The sequence below is a fragment of the Mus caroli genome, chromosome 4, assembly GCF_900094665.2.
Source record: "Mus caroli chromosome 4, CAROLI_EIJ_v1.1, whole genome shotgun sequence".
Lineage (NCBI taxonomy): Eukaryota > Metazoa > Chordata > Mammalia > Rodentia > Muridae > Mus > Mus caroli.
This window is the reverse complement of record NC_034573.1, coordinates 125,838,515-125,855,225: the sequence shown is the minus strand read 5'-3', so window position 1 is coordinate 125,855,225 and position 16,711 is coordinate 125,838,515. Positions and strand designations below refer to the sequence as shown.

The 16,711-nt window shown below is 52.0% G+C and overlaps 1 protein-coding gene across 2 annotated transcripts in view; it reads right to left on the bottom strand.

Moving 5' to 3' along the window:
• Positions 1 to 15,216, bottom strand: part of E2f2 (E2F transcription factor 2) — a 21,484-nt gene extending 6,268 nt beyond the window's left edge. Inside the window, exons 1-6 of one of the 2 annotated variants that reach the window (XM_021161355.2) lie at positions 14,937 to 15,216; positions 9,470 to 9,575; positions 7,416 to 7,635; positions 6,549 to 6,707; positions 3,551 to 3,665; positions 931 to 1,123 (exon numbers count right to left, since the gene is read on the bottom strand). In XM_021161355.2, the coding sequence (XP_021017014.1) occupies positions 931 to 1,123; positions 3,551 to 3,665; positions 6,549 to 6,707; positions 7,416 to 7,635; positions 9,470 to 9,575; positions 14,937 to 15,194 (1,051 nt within the window). In that variant the 5' untranslated portion in view covers positions 15,195 to 15,216. Of the gene's footprint in view, positions 1 to 930; positions 1,124 to 3,550; positions 3,666 to 6,548; positions 6,708 to 7,148; positions 7,193 to 7,415; positions 7,636 to 9,469; positions 9,576 to 14,936 lie in introns of those variants that run through there. The other variant, XM_029476511.1, reaches the window with a different exon arrangement.
• Between the last annotated feature and the right edge of the window lie 1,495 nt (positions 15,217 to 16,711).

Here is a 16,711-nt window from a genome sequence, read left to right as displayed (position 1 = left end):
GTGCCTATGAGTGTGTGTGTGGTGTGTTTGTGGTGTGTGTGTGAGTGCATGTGTGTGCCTATGAGTGTGTGTGTGGTGTGTTTGTGGTGTGTGTGAGTGCATGTGTGTGCCTATGAGTGTGTGTGTGGTGTGTTTGTGGTGTGTGTGAGTGCATGTGTGTGCTCACACACTTCTAGTGCTGGGAGGCCCCCAAGAAAGCATCGGCTCCTCTGGAGCTATAATTATGGAGCGCTGTAAGCTGCCATGTGGGTATTGGGAACCGAACCTGCGACCTTTTGTGCTCTTAGCGGCTGAGCCATCTCTTCAGCCTTGGCCATCCTAATCATATAGAAGTATATCGAAATGTATAGACTTTGGATTTGGTTCATTTCAGTGCATGATGTTTTTAATTTACAAAGCCTTGATGATAAACTTTTAATTAAGATATTATTTTAAAGACCCACAGGCCAAAGCTGTGGCTCGGTGCCCACTTCCCCAGGATGCATCACGCATGGGTTCAACTCCCACCCCACACACATGCTGCCCGCTTACCGAGGCTTGCCGATTGCCACGTGCTTGGCTGCGAGCCACCCTCCCAGCCGTCATGGCAGTAGAAATGACAGTTATTGCCAGGCCAAACATTCGGTTTACATTAGTTTACTAATCCCTTTAATAACCCGAGAGTTAAATATTAACTGCTCTTGCCCAACTTACAGATAAGGAAATGGAAGCAGAAACTGTCAGAAGGCACACAGCTGAGGGCATGAGCGGCTGAGCTGCCCCAGTTCCCCCCGGTGAGACAGGGATGCCCGTGGACTTCACAAAGGGTGAAGCTCACTGACCACACAGGAGGACACTGGGCTCCTCTGCTGGGAGAATACTGGGTAACCGACAAATGCAGAAGAGGAAGAAGTAGAGTCACACCCACCTCCCCTCCCAGGGAAGGCCTACCTGAAGACTCTATGGTCTCTGCCATCCCAGAGTCAGTGCTGCAGCCAGGCTGAGCGCAGTCAGGGATGGGGCTGAGGGTAGAGGTGGAGGGGAGCGCCTCCTTGGCAGGACTGTCTGGCTCCTGCCCCTCCTCTGGGCACAGGTAGACTTCAATGGGGCCTTGGGTACTCTTTAGATAAATCTGCAGGTTCTCCTAGAGGAGGAAGAGGAACAATGACGCACACAGACCCACACAGGTCAGCCGGTTCGAGCAGACACAGGTAGCGCTACCCACGCGAGCAGGCTCAGCGCAAGCCTGACACTGCCCTGCTCTGCTAGGACATCACCATTCCACTGTCCAGCCTGCAAGCCTCCTTGTCAGGAGGACACCTTGCTTTTCGTTGGGGAAATCAACCTTCCCTACCTCTGTGCTACTGTGAAGATTGTAGAAATATTCCACAATCCAACTCCAATGGCCACACTTGTGATGCAGCTGGGAGAGTCAGGGTGAAGTGGCTCCCTCGGGGTGTCACACGGCTGAGGTCAACCTGACCAGCATTAGGTACAGGACACTGGCTGGACACAAGGACAGAAGGTCCCTCTCTACCAGGGTGGCTGAACTGTTGTCACACGAGCTTTCTACCACAGGAGGGGAGCCCTCTTGAGAATAGCACAGAGAGAGGCGGGCAGGGATAGACGAAGCCCCTGGCAGATGGGAAGTATGACTCGAGTCACTCAATTAAACTTTGTCTCCAATCTTCAGAGCCTGGGTTTGTCATCAGTCTTCCTCTTGCCCGCAAGCTTGAACCAGTTGGATGGGGTTTCTCCACCCTTGTCCCTTTCCACTGTGTTTCTACACAGTGAATACACACACACACAAACACACACACACACACAGGGACACACACAGACACACGTTCAGGTCTCTATGCATCACTTGGCCTAGCAGAAACCCTTGTAATCTGTGAGACTTGGTTTACCCTGTCACATTGCCTGGGTCTCCCACAACCCACTAGGTCCTGAGCTGAGGGGTGGGGCTCACCTCTGCAGTATGGGTTTCCTTCAAATCATTCCTGGATTGCCAGACCCTAAAGCAAGTTGACCACCACATTCTTCCGTAAAGCTCAGAACACCAACAGGCTGGCGTCCAGCTCCCTTGGTGAAGGGTTTACCTAGCAGGTATAAGGCGCTGGGCTCCAGCTTCTGCACTCTCTAAACGGATGCTGGATGCGCTTATAGTCCCAGTACTCCAGAAGCAGAGGCAGGAGGACCAGGATTTCAAGGTCATCTTCGGTTACACAGTGAGTTTGTGGGGAATGTTGTCAAAGAGGGACCAGGGAACTGAGATTTAGTGTGGTTAAAAAAAAAAAGGAGGATCTAGTCTGGCTAGCTGATGAGGAAGGAAGTGACTCAGGACTCGGTCTCAGAGTGAAAGCCGAGGCTGGCCAGCAGCCCACCAGGCAGGGAGAGGAGCAGCATGAGCAAAGATGAGAAAAGGTCTGCACGGAGGATGCCGAGTTCCAGACAGGCTGACGTGGCCAGGAACAGAGATAGAAGGCGATTTAGGAGAGGCATCGGGGAATCCTCTGGGCTCAGAGTAACACAGGCTTTATACCAGAGTATTAAAGAATTCGGACTGGAGCTGTAGAGATGGCTCAGTGGTTTAAGTGTGTTCCCTGCTCTTCCAGGGGACCCAGCTTTGACTCCCAGAGTGCCCACATGGCAATTAACAAGAGCCAGAAACTCTAGCTGCAAGGAGACCCAACGCCCTCTTCCAATCTCCAGTCACAGCATTCACATGGCACACAGACAACATATGCAGGCAAACCACTCAAACATACACATAAAAACCCAAACAAATCTCCAAAAATAAAAATAAATAAATAGATAGATAGATAGATAAATAAGAATTTTGGTATTGCGATAGAGTTCTCTTGACAGAAAAGTGCCTGCTGTCAAGACTAATAATATATGAACAAGAAAACTGATTCCCGCTTGTCTCTGATATTCATAAACACACACACACAGTGACTAGATAAATACAATTTAAAAAGATAATAATAAGCCGGGCGTGGTGGCGCACGCCTTTAATCCCAGCACTCGGGAGGCAGAGGCAGGCGGATTTCTGAGTTCGAGGCCAGCCTGGTCTACAAAGTGAGTGCCAGGACAGCCAGGGCTACACAGAGAAACCCTGTCTCGAAAAACCAAAAAAAAAAAGATAATAATAATTTGATCTTATGCCAGGAATGGAGGTATCTGCCTTTAACACCAACATTTAAGAAGCAGAGGAAGACCATGAATTTGGGGTTGGGCTGGGCCATGCAGTGTGTTTAAAGCCAGACTGACCCACACAGACAGGCCGTCTTTAAAAAGCCAAGGGTACAGGTACAGCTCAGTTGTGGAGACTGTGCTAGCACAAGCGAGGCATAGGGCTCCATCCCCAGCATTGAAGGCTTTGGTCCTCACCTTCAGTGAGTAAGGACCCTTTCCAGCCCTAACTGCAAAGAGAAAACCCCTGTAATACCAGAGATGCCCTCAGGCCAGAACTTAGACTCCTTGTTCCTTCCAGTTTTGGACACTTCTGCCTCAGACTCCACAGAGCGATTCAGGGCCGTCCCACCCTGCCCTCCACACTTCTAACCTCCGCCCTGTCCGGCACTTCCAATCTTGTCTGTGGTGGGGCCTTGACCGCAATCACTGTCTGTTCCTTGAAGTTGCCTACGGCACGGATATCCTGGTAGGTCACATAGGCCAGTGTAGGGGCAGAAAAGTTAAGAAAAACAACCCTGTCAAAGTGTACATCCAGCCTGCCAGGGCTTTCCTCTCCCTTCCTAAGCCTCTCCCACCCTCACACACCATGCAGCTCAGACAAAATGTAAATGACCACAGACTGTTCTTTGAATAGCACAAGCCTTCCATCCCTGGAAAGCAAACAGATTGCATATCCAGGGTTAGTGTGGCTGTTTGCAAACCTCAAGGAAATGGGGTTGGCTTAAATGCCCATCAACAAATGAATGGATGCTGAAAATATAGTGTGTTCTCAATGGATTATACCAGCATAAAGGAAAATGAAACAGGAAATATACAGGACAATGTTACAGGAGCAAGGTAACCCAGGCTTCGCAAAACAAACATTGGCCTGGTAGTGATGGTGGCGCATGCCTTTAATATCAGCACTCGGGAGGCTGAAGCAGGCGGATCTCGGAGCTTGAAACCAGCCTGATCTACAGAGGGAGTTCCAGGACAGTCGGGGCTACACAGAGAAACCCTGTCTCAAAAAAAAAACAAAAAAACAAAAAAACAAAAAAAAACAAGGGCTAGAGAGATGGCTCAGCGGGTAAGAGCCCTGACTGCTCTTCCAAAGGTCCTGAGTTCAAATCCCAGCAACCACATCAGGTGGCTCACCACCATCTGTGATGAGATCTGACACCTTTTGGTGTGTATGAAGACAGCGATAGTGTACTTACATACAACAATAAGTAAAATCTTTAAAACAAAACAAAACAAAAAATAACAATAAAGATAAACCAACCCTCTCTCAAGAAGCAAGAGTCACTGTTCTATTTCCATGTGTATACATGTGTGTCTGGGAAGGAGGGGAGAGGTCAGAAAACTAGAAAGGGAAGGGGGGGGAAGCTTTAAGGGAAGGGAGTGGGAGGGCAACAGAGCACAGGCAATACGGAATATGGCTGCCAAAGGGGAAGCCTGGGGGGAGGTTACAAGAAGCAGGAGAATGGAGGGTAAGAAGCAAGTAAAATTGTTCCCCAGGGACTGGCCAGGGGCAGCTGCCTGGGGGACCTTAGAGGTTGGGGCTCTTGCTGCCAAGTGTCCCCCAAACCTGGGAAAGCTTTGTAGGTTATCTTTTGTCTCCTCCTAGGGAGCGATGAATATATAACGCAATGAGCCATGTATGAGGATAATTTTAAACTCAGATTGGGATGACCCAGTCTAAGAAAATAGTTCAGGGTGCCGGCTCTTTTGCTTTATTGGGGTTTACAAGATTTAATGACCTTGTAACCAGGGGCTGGAAGTCAGGGGCAGAGGCCTCAACTGTCACACACAAGGCCCTACCCTATGCTGGACTCTTTTGGGAGCCAAAAAGGGAATTCTAGGGGTGGGTTACAAGTAAGGGTGGGGGAAAGAAGATGGTGGGAGATGAGACGGTCAACCTCTGTTAAAAACATGTTTTTAGAAATAAAGGCTGGCAGGGCTGGAGAGATGGCTCAGCAGCTAAAAGCACTGGCTGCTCTTGCAGAGGTCCTGAGTTCAAGTCCCAGAAACCACATGGTGGCTCACAACCATCCGTAATGGAATTTGGTGTTCTCTTCTGGTGTGTCTGAAGACAGTGACAGTGCATTCATATGAGTACAATAAGTAAATCTTTTNTTTTTTTTTTTTTTTTTGTGGTTTTTCGAGACAGGGTTTCTCTGTGTAGCTCTGGCTGTCCTGGAACTCACTTTGTAGACCAGGCTGGCCTCGAACTCAGAAATCCGCCTGCCTCTGCCTCCCGAGTGCTGGGATTAAAGGCGTGCGCCACCACGCCCGGCTTTAAGTAAATCTTTAAAATAAAATAATACGGACAGCAAGTGCTCAGCCAGCCTGAAGGACCTGGGTTTGAGCCTTAAAGCCCACATGGTAAAAGAAGAACTGACTCCTGCATGCTGTCCTCAGACCTGCACACATGAGTCCTGGCATGCGTGCACCTACATACATACAAACGGAATAAAATAAGGCCGAGGCCAGCCTGACCTACAGAGTTCTAGGACAGCCAGGGCTAGAGAGAGACCTTGTCTTGATAAGCAAAAAAATATGCTATGCACTCCTTTAATTCCAGAACTTGGGAAGCAGAGAGGAGGCAGGCAGATCTCTGAGTTCAAGGCCAGCCTGGTCTACAGAGCAAGTTTTAGGACAGCCAGGGCTACACAGAGAAACCCTGTCTCAAGGAAAGAAAGAAAGAAAGAAAGAAAGAAAGAAAGAAAGAAAGAAAGAAAGAAAGAGAGAGAAAGAAGGAGGAGGAAGAGGAGGAGGAGGAGGAAGGGAGGGAGAGAGAGAGAAAGAAGAGAAGAGGATATGTGGTGGTGGGGAGGGTGGAGAGAGGAGGGGCTGTTTTGGGGAGGGTGGGAGAGGGAAATTGAAAGTAGAAACAATCAATGTATATCATGTATGAAACTGTCAAAGACTAAAAAAAAAAAAAAAATGCTGCAATTTGATCCTTGGGACCTCCATGGTAGAAGGAGAGAACCAGCCCTCATAAGCTGTCCTCTGGCCTCCATACGCATGCCATAGCACAACGCACCCCTGCACACACAAATAAACACATGTCATTTCATGACAAGAAAAAGCATAACTAGAAAATAAATTAAGGGAGGTCCAGACTGGATCCAAACACGCACTGTAGGTCTTATCAACATTTACAGTGGGTACCCAAATCTCCTCAGGCAGGATCTCACAAAAGAAAAGACCCAAAATAACCCCCGAACTTCGCTAAAGCTCGAGAGGGAGATACAGATGCGACTGTCCTCTAGAGGGAGCTAGTCCCTGTAAGGAGGCAAAAAAGATCAACGGAGTGTCCCTTTCCACAGCCTGCAGCAGCCCTGCTCCCCGCCTCCCCCTTCTCCCTTCCCCCGCAGAAAGGATATTTCTTGTTGGCATTATCTTCGGTCAGGTGCTTGAAGCTCAGGGAACAACTTTGAATGAGCTGGTCCAAGGTCTGCTCCGCATTCATCAGCTCCTTCAGCTCCTGCCCCAACTGCTGCTGCCTGGAGGGTCGGGTGGGGTCTTCAAATAGTTCCCTGCCTCTGGGAACAGAGCAATCCCCAACGTCATGATCCCCACCTCAGGGCTGCCCCCACACAACCGCAGAGGGGAGCTGGTGAAACTCCAAGCCAGGGCTAGTCACCAGCGGTGCCCCCTCTCATGTTATGCAAATCAGTGGGGATGCCCAGCTCCCTGGGAACTATCATGGCCTGGCACTTGAAGCTTGAGGGTAGGTTAGAGATAAGAAGCCTGAACCCCAGCGTCCAATCCTTAGGCCCCAGCCTCCATCAGATGGTAAGAAGCTGTTGACTTTAGCCTTGGCTCCGTTCCTGGGTTTCCTTAAGGGTTCATGCCAGGATGCTTTCAGACTCTGGAGCAGTGGGGAGGAGCCCGACCCATACCTGAGCTATTCCCAAAGGTTTTCCTAAGTCAAGAGGAGGATCCCGGGGCCCCTAATACAAGGAGCTAGGGTCCTCTCAGACCTGTACAACCCCCAGAACTCCTCCGCTCTGCCCAGTCCTTTGGCTCGCTCTCGCTACTATGCCAGCATTTAACACCTGTTCCACCCCATTCAAACACACAGGCTATGCCCCATTGGCCACCTACCACCACCCCCATCCTGTACTTGTGCGAATTGCCTGTTGCTGGGGAGGGCACCCTAAATCTCACACCTATTGGCTACTGTTCCTGGCCCCGCCCCTAACACATGCACCCATTGGATGGTGCCCTGGCCGGGCTCAGGCACTCACACCCACTGGATGTTGTTTTTGGACTTCTTGCGGATGAGCTGGATACCCTCCAGCACGTTGGTGATGTCATAGATGCGCCGCTTTTGCACATCCAGCACCTCGGCTGCCCAGTTCAGGTCCAGGACTCCATCCTCCGACTCGCTCAGGAGGTAAATGAACTTCTTGGTCAGCAGCCCCAGCGACGTGTCGTAGCGTGTCTTCTCCCCAGGAGACTTGGGGGCTGAGGAGGAAAAGGCCCCACTCACACACTGCTCTGGGGGAGCCAGCCTGGGGTCTCTCCACGAGTTCAGATCCATTCAGAAACACCTTATCCCCCACCCTTCACCGAGAGCTGTCCAGCGCGCAGAGCACCCAGGCAGGGGGATTCTTCACTGCCACAAAGCCCTGTAGCCTCGGGGGAAGGAGACTTGCACCAGGTCTCTCCGCTAGGGTGCGCTGTCGAGACCGGAAGCCAAGGGTTGTGGATTCCCGGTACAGAGTACCTTTCCACCATAGCTCTGAGCAGACAGCAACAGCTCCAACAACTGCCTACTGTTGGGAGGGTCACTGCTCTGGGCACTTTCCTTAAGGGAATACCCTACAGGGCTGTACAGAAAGCACAGACTGGTTAAGTCATTTGTTCGTTTCACTCAGCAGACGGCAAAGTAAGATTCAAAATCCAGGCAGGCTCCAGTTTTTCTGCTAAATCATTATCATCTCCCAACAATTATACCAGGAATTAGGAGTTATGGTTGGAAGGAAAGGACAAGCCTGGATTTGAGAGCATTTTTATAGATCCACACTTGCCTTTTCTTTCCATGTGTAGCCCGATAATTATCTGAGGGGAATCATGAACCATCAAACATCAAATGGGGGCCAGGTCCATGGAAAAGGTCCCTTTCTCAACAGGGCTGCCGTTGCGACACCACTTCTCAGCTGAAGCGAATTAAAACCACAAGGGGACTTTTGCAATCAAAATGACTTTAAGTCTCATAGAAGCTGGCTTCCAAACTAGTCACAGGAACTAAGTTTTAATCTCAGATCCCTCAAGAAGGGGACCTGAGAATCCCCTTCACACACAGAGGCCAAGCATTTGACACACATACTGCTTACTCCAGTTTTGTGTTCATGGCAGACATTAATAATCGATGTCAGATGGGAGCCCTTACCCTCATCCCTAATTCCTGACATCTATGCATTCTACCTAAACCTGTGCCCTCATTAGGTCTCTGGGTAAATCCATTTATCTCCTGGATGTACTGGTTTAAACTCCCAGGTTAACCAGAAAAATCGCAGAGGTAGGAATTCCCTCCACCTTAGCTTTAGAAAGGTTCTAGCCCTGTGGTCCTCACCCTTGCAAATGCTACAGTCCTTTAATACAGTTCCTCCTGTTGTGGTGACCCACAATGGTAAAATTCTTTTTGCTACTTCATAACTGTAATCTTGCTACTGTTATGAATCATAAGGTAGATATCTGTGTTTTCTGGTGGTCCTAGGTGAGCCCAGTGAAAGAGGCATTCGACCCCCATAGGGGTCTTGACCCAAAGGTTGAGAACCGTTGCTCTAGCTGGACAACCTGGAGACCTTCAGGTGGTACAGGCTGGATTATTCAGGTTTCGCTTCCTCTGAATCACTTAGCAGTCTGTATGTGGGAGGCAGACCCTGCTTAGCTACTAATCCTCCCAGAGCTCTCTCTCTTTTAGAAAAAGGTCTGATAAACCCAAATATGGAAAACTTAAAAAAAAAAAAAAAAAAAAAAGCCAAGCTCCCAAATAAACACTAGTCATCGTGGTTAGCTCTGGGGGAAGGGAGAGGGGTAGGGCAGGTGCCTAAAGTACAGGAAGCCATTCGAGGCGTTAGTCCTGACTCCACTGACTAGCTGTGTGACCCTGGCCAAGTCCTGAGTTACCTCATCAGGAATCAGAATGTAACCCTATCTACTGAACAGAATCAATCGTGAGAATACACAAGAAACCTTGGAAAAGGAAATTGTCTGATAGGCGCCTGCGCTGGTGACAGGGTTGGGGCTCCTGCCTCGTGCCACCCCACCATAGGTGCCCATTGGAAGCTCTTACTTTTGGGGCTTGGTAAACCATCCACGCGGATGCACTTCCCCTTGGGGGTCCGGAATTCAGGGACCGTAGGCCTCCCAATGCCCTCCAGGTCCAACTTCCTTTTGGCCTTTGACAGATAGAAAAGGGGGGGAGGGAGAGAGGAAGGGTTAGAGAATCAGGCCTTCCTTGGCCTTTTTTATGAGCTGCAGCAAGGCCAAGTAGGCCAGCAACAGCCAGCCATCTCCTGTGTGCTTGCCACCAGCCCTCAGTGCGGTGTGTGGCGTGGCCGGCTGAACTTGGTGAGGAGGTGTCAGCGCCCACTGAAGTGAGAGGCAAATAATCAGGCTGGGGACCTGTCCCTTTCCGAAGCATCTGGTTCAGACCGACCTGGTGCCCATCACAGCTCCACAGCTGGCCCTTATCAGGGTGGGGCCAGCATCCGCCCAGGCCCAGGGGACTTCCTGGCTCAGTGCCACACCCCAGGGAGGTGCCCGCATTGGGAAACAGTGCAAACACTCCCCCTCCCACCCACCCCCATCCCGGTTTGGGCTCCAGCTTGAGGTTCCAGGGCCTCCAGAATGGACTGCTTGTCATTCTTTCTTTACTGAGACACAATGAGTCCTTCCCCAGTGTCTTAAGGACAAGCAGCTGAGGCCCTGCTGCCCCTCCCCGTTCCCGCCAAGCTTGGGAAACACCTGCTGGGGAAACCAAACCACAGCCCATCTGCTCTGCTGCTCTACCCAGACACCACCCACCCACCACCACCACCACCACAGGGCCACAATGAGGCTTCTAGCTGCATTGCCCGGAAAGGGCCTCCCTGATGGCTTAGGGCTGGGCAGGGGTGGGGCAGAAACACTGGGGCACTGGGACACTGGGCAAAGGGCCAGCTGGAATCTCCAGCAAGTCTGAAGTCTCACTGTGTGACCTAGGGACATGTGCCAACCGTCGCTAAGGGCCTCAGTTTCCTGCTCAGTAAAATGGGCAGAAGATCATGACCTGAAGGGCTGCGGCAGGGACTCTAGGGACGTTCTCAGTAGGAGACACACAGTAGGGGCTCAGGAAATGCACAGTCTATTCCCCAAACACGATCCCAGCATCTTCCTGGACACACCCTCTGGGGCCTCTGAGCCTGTTTCCTTCCTTCCCTGACCCCTAGATGCCTCTGACAGCCGCTTGAAAGATCTGTTTTAACACTCGGTGGTGAGGTCACGCTCCGCAGCGCTGAGCCTTCTAACTGCTGCGGAGCACAGCTGGCCTGACAGGTGTCAGCTCCTCTCCCTGACGCCAGCCCCCTCCAGGAAGTCTCCCTGGACTGGCACAAGAATTCTGCTCATTGCTTCCAGGAGCCTGAATGGCTCACACCGAATGCAAACACCTCCCTGCTCATCTGTCTGAAAGAGTCTCCTGAGTATTCTTCACCTACCTCGCAACTAATGAAGTCCTAGACTCTAGGGAGGCTAACCCCATCCTGTCACCAGAGAAAGCCCACCCCTACATCAGGACCCGCTGAGCCTCCCCCGCCCCCCGCTATATAATCCAAGCTAAGCTCCAGCTCCCAGCCCTAAGCCTCCAGCCCCATCAGTACCAATGGTGTGGCTGTTGTAATAAAGGCCAGGTGGGCTCGGATAGGACTCTGTCTTGATCAAAATGGTTCATTTGAACTCCCTCCCACCATACAAGGGCAAGCTGACAAGAGAACTGGTCAAGCCTAGTTCTAGCTCATCCTATACTCCCGACCCCCAATCAGAACCTCACTGGCCGCCTGCAAAGCAGGGGGCGCCGAGGACCAGCCTGTCACACTCTCCCACAGCCCTGAAGTGTATCAGCACCGACACTGTCTTGAGAGACAAGTGGGGACAGAGAGGTTAAGTCACACAGACAAAAAAAGCAGAGCCAGGGTGTGGACCCAGGTCTGTCCAACTCCAAAGCCATATGCCAGGCTACAAAGAACGGTCCATTCACACTCCCCTAGGAACTGCTAGAACATGGGCCAAGGTCCCCCTATGCCATCTGCTCCCCACACCTCATGTGTTCACACGCTGCCTCCTCCTCTCCCACCGTCCCTCACTGGATGCACACGTATTGCAACCCCAGGGTCCCTGAGTAGCAGTGTATACCCCACCTAAGGACACCGGCCTAACATCTTTGGGTGCTACAAGCAGAAAGAAGTCAGCATGTGGCTGGGTTGAGCTTGCAAAGGCCAGGTGGCACCAGAAGAGGCCAAGCACAGGCCTTGGGGTCAGATGGGGTCAAAGCTGGACCTCTCCGTCCTTTTGCTAGGTGAGCTGGGAGGTCAGACGACCTTGACCCACTTACAGAGTTGGGCCAGCCTGCTCATGCTGAGGAGACAGTGAGGCAATGCAGCAGGCCGGTGCAGCGGCTGCAGCCACTCAGGCAAAGGTATCCCCGTGAGTGAAGTTCAACGGTGAACATTGACAAGACAGCAGGGGATAAGGAGAGCAAAAGTCTGTGAACACACCCAGAGGTCAGTACGGTTCTAATCTGGACCCCCTGGAACAGCCCTGGTTAGGATTTATTTGCAGAGCCCTTAAGTGTAGACCACACCCCTTGCTCAGGAGCCCCAGAGGAACAGAGGGGCTGGCATAGAAACACAGGGAGCACGAAGATCAGAGAAGGGAGAGCCAAGGTCACACAGGCAGGGACCTGGGTCTCCTTTCCAATCTAGGGCAGGCACTGGGGTAAAAAAAATGTAGGGACCACTTTACTGTTGGCTCCAAAGGACAGCCTGGGACATGTTACCCTATCCCTGAACCTATACGTCATCACGTCATCTCCTGGCCTGGTGTGGGTAGAGTTTTTTTTTAAAAAAATTATGTTTGTCTTATAGGCTAAGCCATTGGAGAGGCCGAGGCAGAATCCCTTTGTTTTGAGACAGGGTCTCATTATGCAGCCCTGGCTGTACTAGAACTCTCTCTGTAGACCACGCTGGCCTCCAACTTACAGATTCACCTGCCTCTGCCACCAGAGGACTGGGAGTAAAGATCTGGGCCATCACACTCAGCTGGATCTGGAATTCAACAGTCTTCCCCCCTCAGTTTCCCCAGGAGTGTATGTATGTATGCCCAGCTTAGCTGGAACATTTGCGCCTAGGCATTCAGGACCAGCCTGGCAACAGCGAGAGCCTGTCTCAATAACAGCAGCCAGGTGTGTGGCACTCAGCACTCAGGAGGCAGAAACAGGTGAGTCTCTGAGTTCGAGCCCAGCCTGGTCTTCATAGTGAGTTCCTGGACCGCCATGTGGATAACACAAATTAAGAGGCAAAGAGAAACCCAGAAGAGCCCCCACTGTCCTCACAGATACCAGCTGTAGGACCCAGAGAAAATGTCATGAGCCTGGCCAGAGGTGAGACTCAACAGGGAAGTTTGGGAGTCTTTGGGAGCGGACAGCAGGACCAGTGGGCAGGAAGCGAGGAGACCTAAGTCCTGGCCTGACTTCTACAGAGCCACGGTTGTCATTCCTCTGGTGGCCAGCTCCCCAACAAATCTTGCTCACCCCACACTTTGCAGCCACAAAGCAGAAGACCACACCCAGGGTTGGGCTTGGAGCAGCTCCAGGTCACACCCTTGTAAAATGAGTAAGCAGGGGGTTAGGCCTGCCCACGGGGCACTGGGGCCCCAGCATCTGGAGATGGACCAGAGATGGTCTCTGGGCCTGGCAGGCTTTTAGGGAGTCTGATGCAAGGATGACACCCCCCGCCCCCCACTTCTTGGCCTTGTGAGTTGGGCAATGTCTTCACTCGGCTCGGTTTCCTCACCTGTAGAGAGCCTCATCCCCTAACCAAGATAACTGGTGCAGAGTGCCAAGCCGTGTCTGGCATGCAAGAGCCACTCTGGCTAAGATCCCTGAGCCCGCCCTGGGAGGACAGAACAGACAGATGCAGAGTTGGTGGGGAAGTTCAAAACCCCAGCTGTTACTGACACTCTACATCCAAAAGCAGGTGGTCAAAGGCAAGATTAGCCCTCCAGAGTCCCCTTTCCCAGGGGCACCTAGCTCCTAGAATGAGCAGTTCAGGGGTAAAGCCCAGCCGGATAGAGAGCTGATTTGTGGGTCACTTCGCTGGATGACCTTTGACCCTCGATTTTCCGCTTCTACAACATGAAGCTCCTTCCTGTTCAGCTTACTTCACAAGCTAACACAAATGCATGCGGCTGGAAAATGCCAAAGAGCCGACACAGCAACAGAACACTTATCCTCAGTTTCTTGCCCTGTAAAATGGGCAGGACAACACAGCCGTGCCACTTCCTGCACTCCCAGGAAAGGGATCATGGGAGGTAAAACTAAAGCTTGACTCCAAAGGCAGAAAATGAGGCTGGCTCTGCCTAGAGCCAGAGAGGTGACCACTGAGCTCTGAGCCTACCCCGGGGATGGAGAAAGAACAGACAGAGCCACAGGTCGGACAAAATGCCCTGGGGACACAGGGTGGTCTTATCCCTGTCCCTAGACTTACCATACCCTACAAATACCATCTCCCCTCCTTGGCACCTGCTTCCAAACCTGGAACTAACGGAGGAGACAAGCCAAGGAAGATATATTTTCTAGAAGAGGAAAGGTGGGGCTGGCGAGATGGCTCAGTGGGTAGAGGAGTTTGCCACCAAGCTGAACAGCTTGAGTTTGATCCCCAGGCCCCACTCAGAAAGCCAACTCTGAAAAGTTGTGCTCTGCCCTCCAAACACAGTGTGGCACAAACGGTCCCATCCCCCACATAAATGTAATTTTAAAACTTTTTTTTTTTAAAGAAGAGGAAACAGAGACCCTGACATCCAAATATACACAGTGAAGACCAGAGCTGAAACCAGCCACCCCAACCCTCCCTCTAACTCCCTCAGGCCCTTTCTCATCCATTCCCACAAATCCTGTACTACAGCCCAAACGCCACCACACCAGGCCTTCCCTGACAACACATCTCTCACTCCGGAGGACACAGTCCATCTGAACAGGAAACCCAAGAGACTGACTACATTTGCATTGCTACTGGCTATTTCGGACGATGACCAGGCTGTGGGGAGGACCTGAGGACAACACTTGAGAAGGAGCTGGCTAGACAACTCTGGTCCAGATACCAGGCTGGACCAGAGACCTGGGAGACCTATGCGGATTTAAAGTCACCAGGAAATCCCACAGGCCAAACCCCTGGCCTGAAAAAGCAGGTGTTGGTTCTGGCGTAAACAATGAAAGAATGAATGAACTTAAGCATCGTCGATGCCTTGGAAGCTTCCTCAAGGTCACGCAGGCGCTAGGGGCACTGGGCTAGGTCTCCAGGTTCCCCTGACCAGTGCTCATTGCACTCCCGACAGCAGGCGAGATTACTTCACGGTGACGGAAAATGAAGGGGTTCTCTCTACTGCCAGTCCCGCTTCCCCACCTCAACCAGCTGTAATCAAGGCGTACGGCGTCCCAAGCACCCTCTCTCCTTTTTCCCCACCCAGACACGTATACGGGAAGTACAGGGGGTCCCCAGCATTACCGGCAGCCGGCCTGCGGGTACACATCGCACAATTTGGCCCTCGGGTCCGTGGGGAGTGGCGTCGAGGCAGGTGCCCAGCGCCACAGAGGAAGGCACCGTCTGCGTGTAAAGCGAAGTGTAGTAGGTGGTGGCGGAGGTGGCCGGGCAGAGCTGGGGGCTGCTCAGACCCGAAGGCCACAGCTCGGTGGGGTTCAGCGCCGGCAAGCTCTTTGTAGGTTGCGCCGTGGCCGGAGCCAGGGTCCGCGGCGCGCGCAGCATGGCGAGTGCGGCGCCCCCTACCCACTCGGGTCTGGCGCGCGCGCGCGGGGCACCTGCGGGCTTTGCAGCCGGCTGCACCGCGGACGCCGGGAGCAGCCGCCAATGGACGCCCGCCGGGCAAGGCCGGACCCTCCCCTCCTGGCCCGCCGCCCAGCGCTGCCGAGCTCAGAGATCGCCACTCGGAGATCGCGTGGCACAGGTGGCACTGCCAGGAGTTGGCCCGGTCCGGCTCGTGCCCCGAATGTCTGGGCGTCCGGAGTCGCGCCCGTGCGTGAAAGCGTCTCGGAATGCCCACGGACCCCGCGGACACTCGTGTGCTCTGACTCGCGAAGGGTGTCCTGTCCGCCCTGCTGAGCTCTGCGTTCACCCCTCTAGTTCCCGTCCCTTGCTTAGACTCCTTTTTTTTTTTTTTTTTTTTTTTTTTTTTTTTTTTTTTTTTTTTTTTTTTTTTTTTTTTTTTAGCGCCAAACTATGTGCCGCCAAATTCGGATCTCCCGCGGAAAATGCCGCGCCTCGATTGGCTGCTACAATATAAATAGGCTCCTCCCACCCGCCCACCCCCGGAAAGGCTTAGTCTAAGAAACAACGATTACGACAGGAGCTTAGTGGCTTAAAGGGGCCGCGACATCTGCTGACTTCAGCGTCCTCTTGTAACAGTAGGCGAAACAGAGGCAGGAGGTGCATCTGGAACACCCAGCATAAGGACCAACAGTACAGCGAAGAGCGCTGAGGAGCGGACCTCTTTTCCTTGGGGGTGGGGCCAAACATTGAAAGAGTCAGAGTCCGGACCTGAGCCTTGACCCTCAAGTGCATTTCCCTGGCCACAAAACCTTTTGTTTTCGCTTTGTTGCTTAGTTAGGTTAAATCGTTTATTAATATATTAATTAATATAACCAATATGTCCTCTTTCTCTTCAAATGAAATCCAGGAACCTGTTCCTCCAGGCTTTAATTGGCAGAGGGGCAGGGAAGGGTGGCGCCTCCCTTTTATGTTTTTCTTCAGGAAAAAAACTAACCTCTATTGAGCGCCTACTGTACGCCAGTACAGTACACTAAGATTAGATCATTATATATGTTGTTTAATTTATCCCATCAATCCGGAGACGTGGGATGGGTAAGACCAGGGAGTCGGAGGGGCGGGATATAGTGCCTGGGGTCATTCACAGATTTGCTGCTCTGAGAATTGGCAGTGAAATGTAGGACAGTCCAGGTCGGGAGTCTTTGTTCTAGTAAAGAGCTCCTTCCCACTCTCCCAAACTCTGCCCCGCCCTTGACAGGCACAGCATGGGTGAGGGTCATTTTCCCCAACAGGGCCCAGCACTCTTCCTTTCTGAGTCAAACACCTCCAGGTTTTTTCTAAACAATTTTTTGTTTGTTTGTTTTTGTTTTTTCGAGACAGGGTTTCTCGGTGTAGCCCTGGCTATCCCGGAACTCACTCTGTAGACCAGGCTGGCCTCGAACTCAGAAATCCGCCTGCCTCTGCCTCCCAAGCACTGGGATTAAAGGCTTACGCCACCA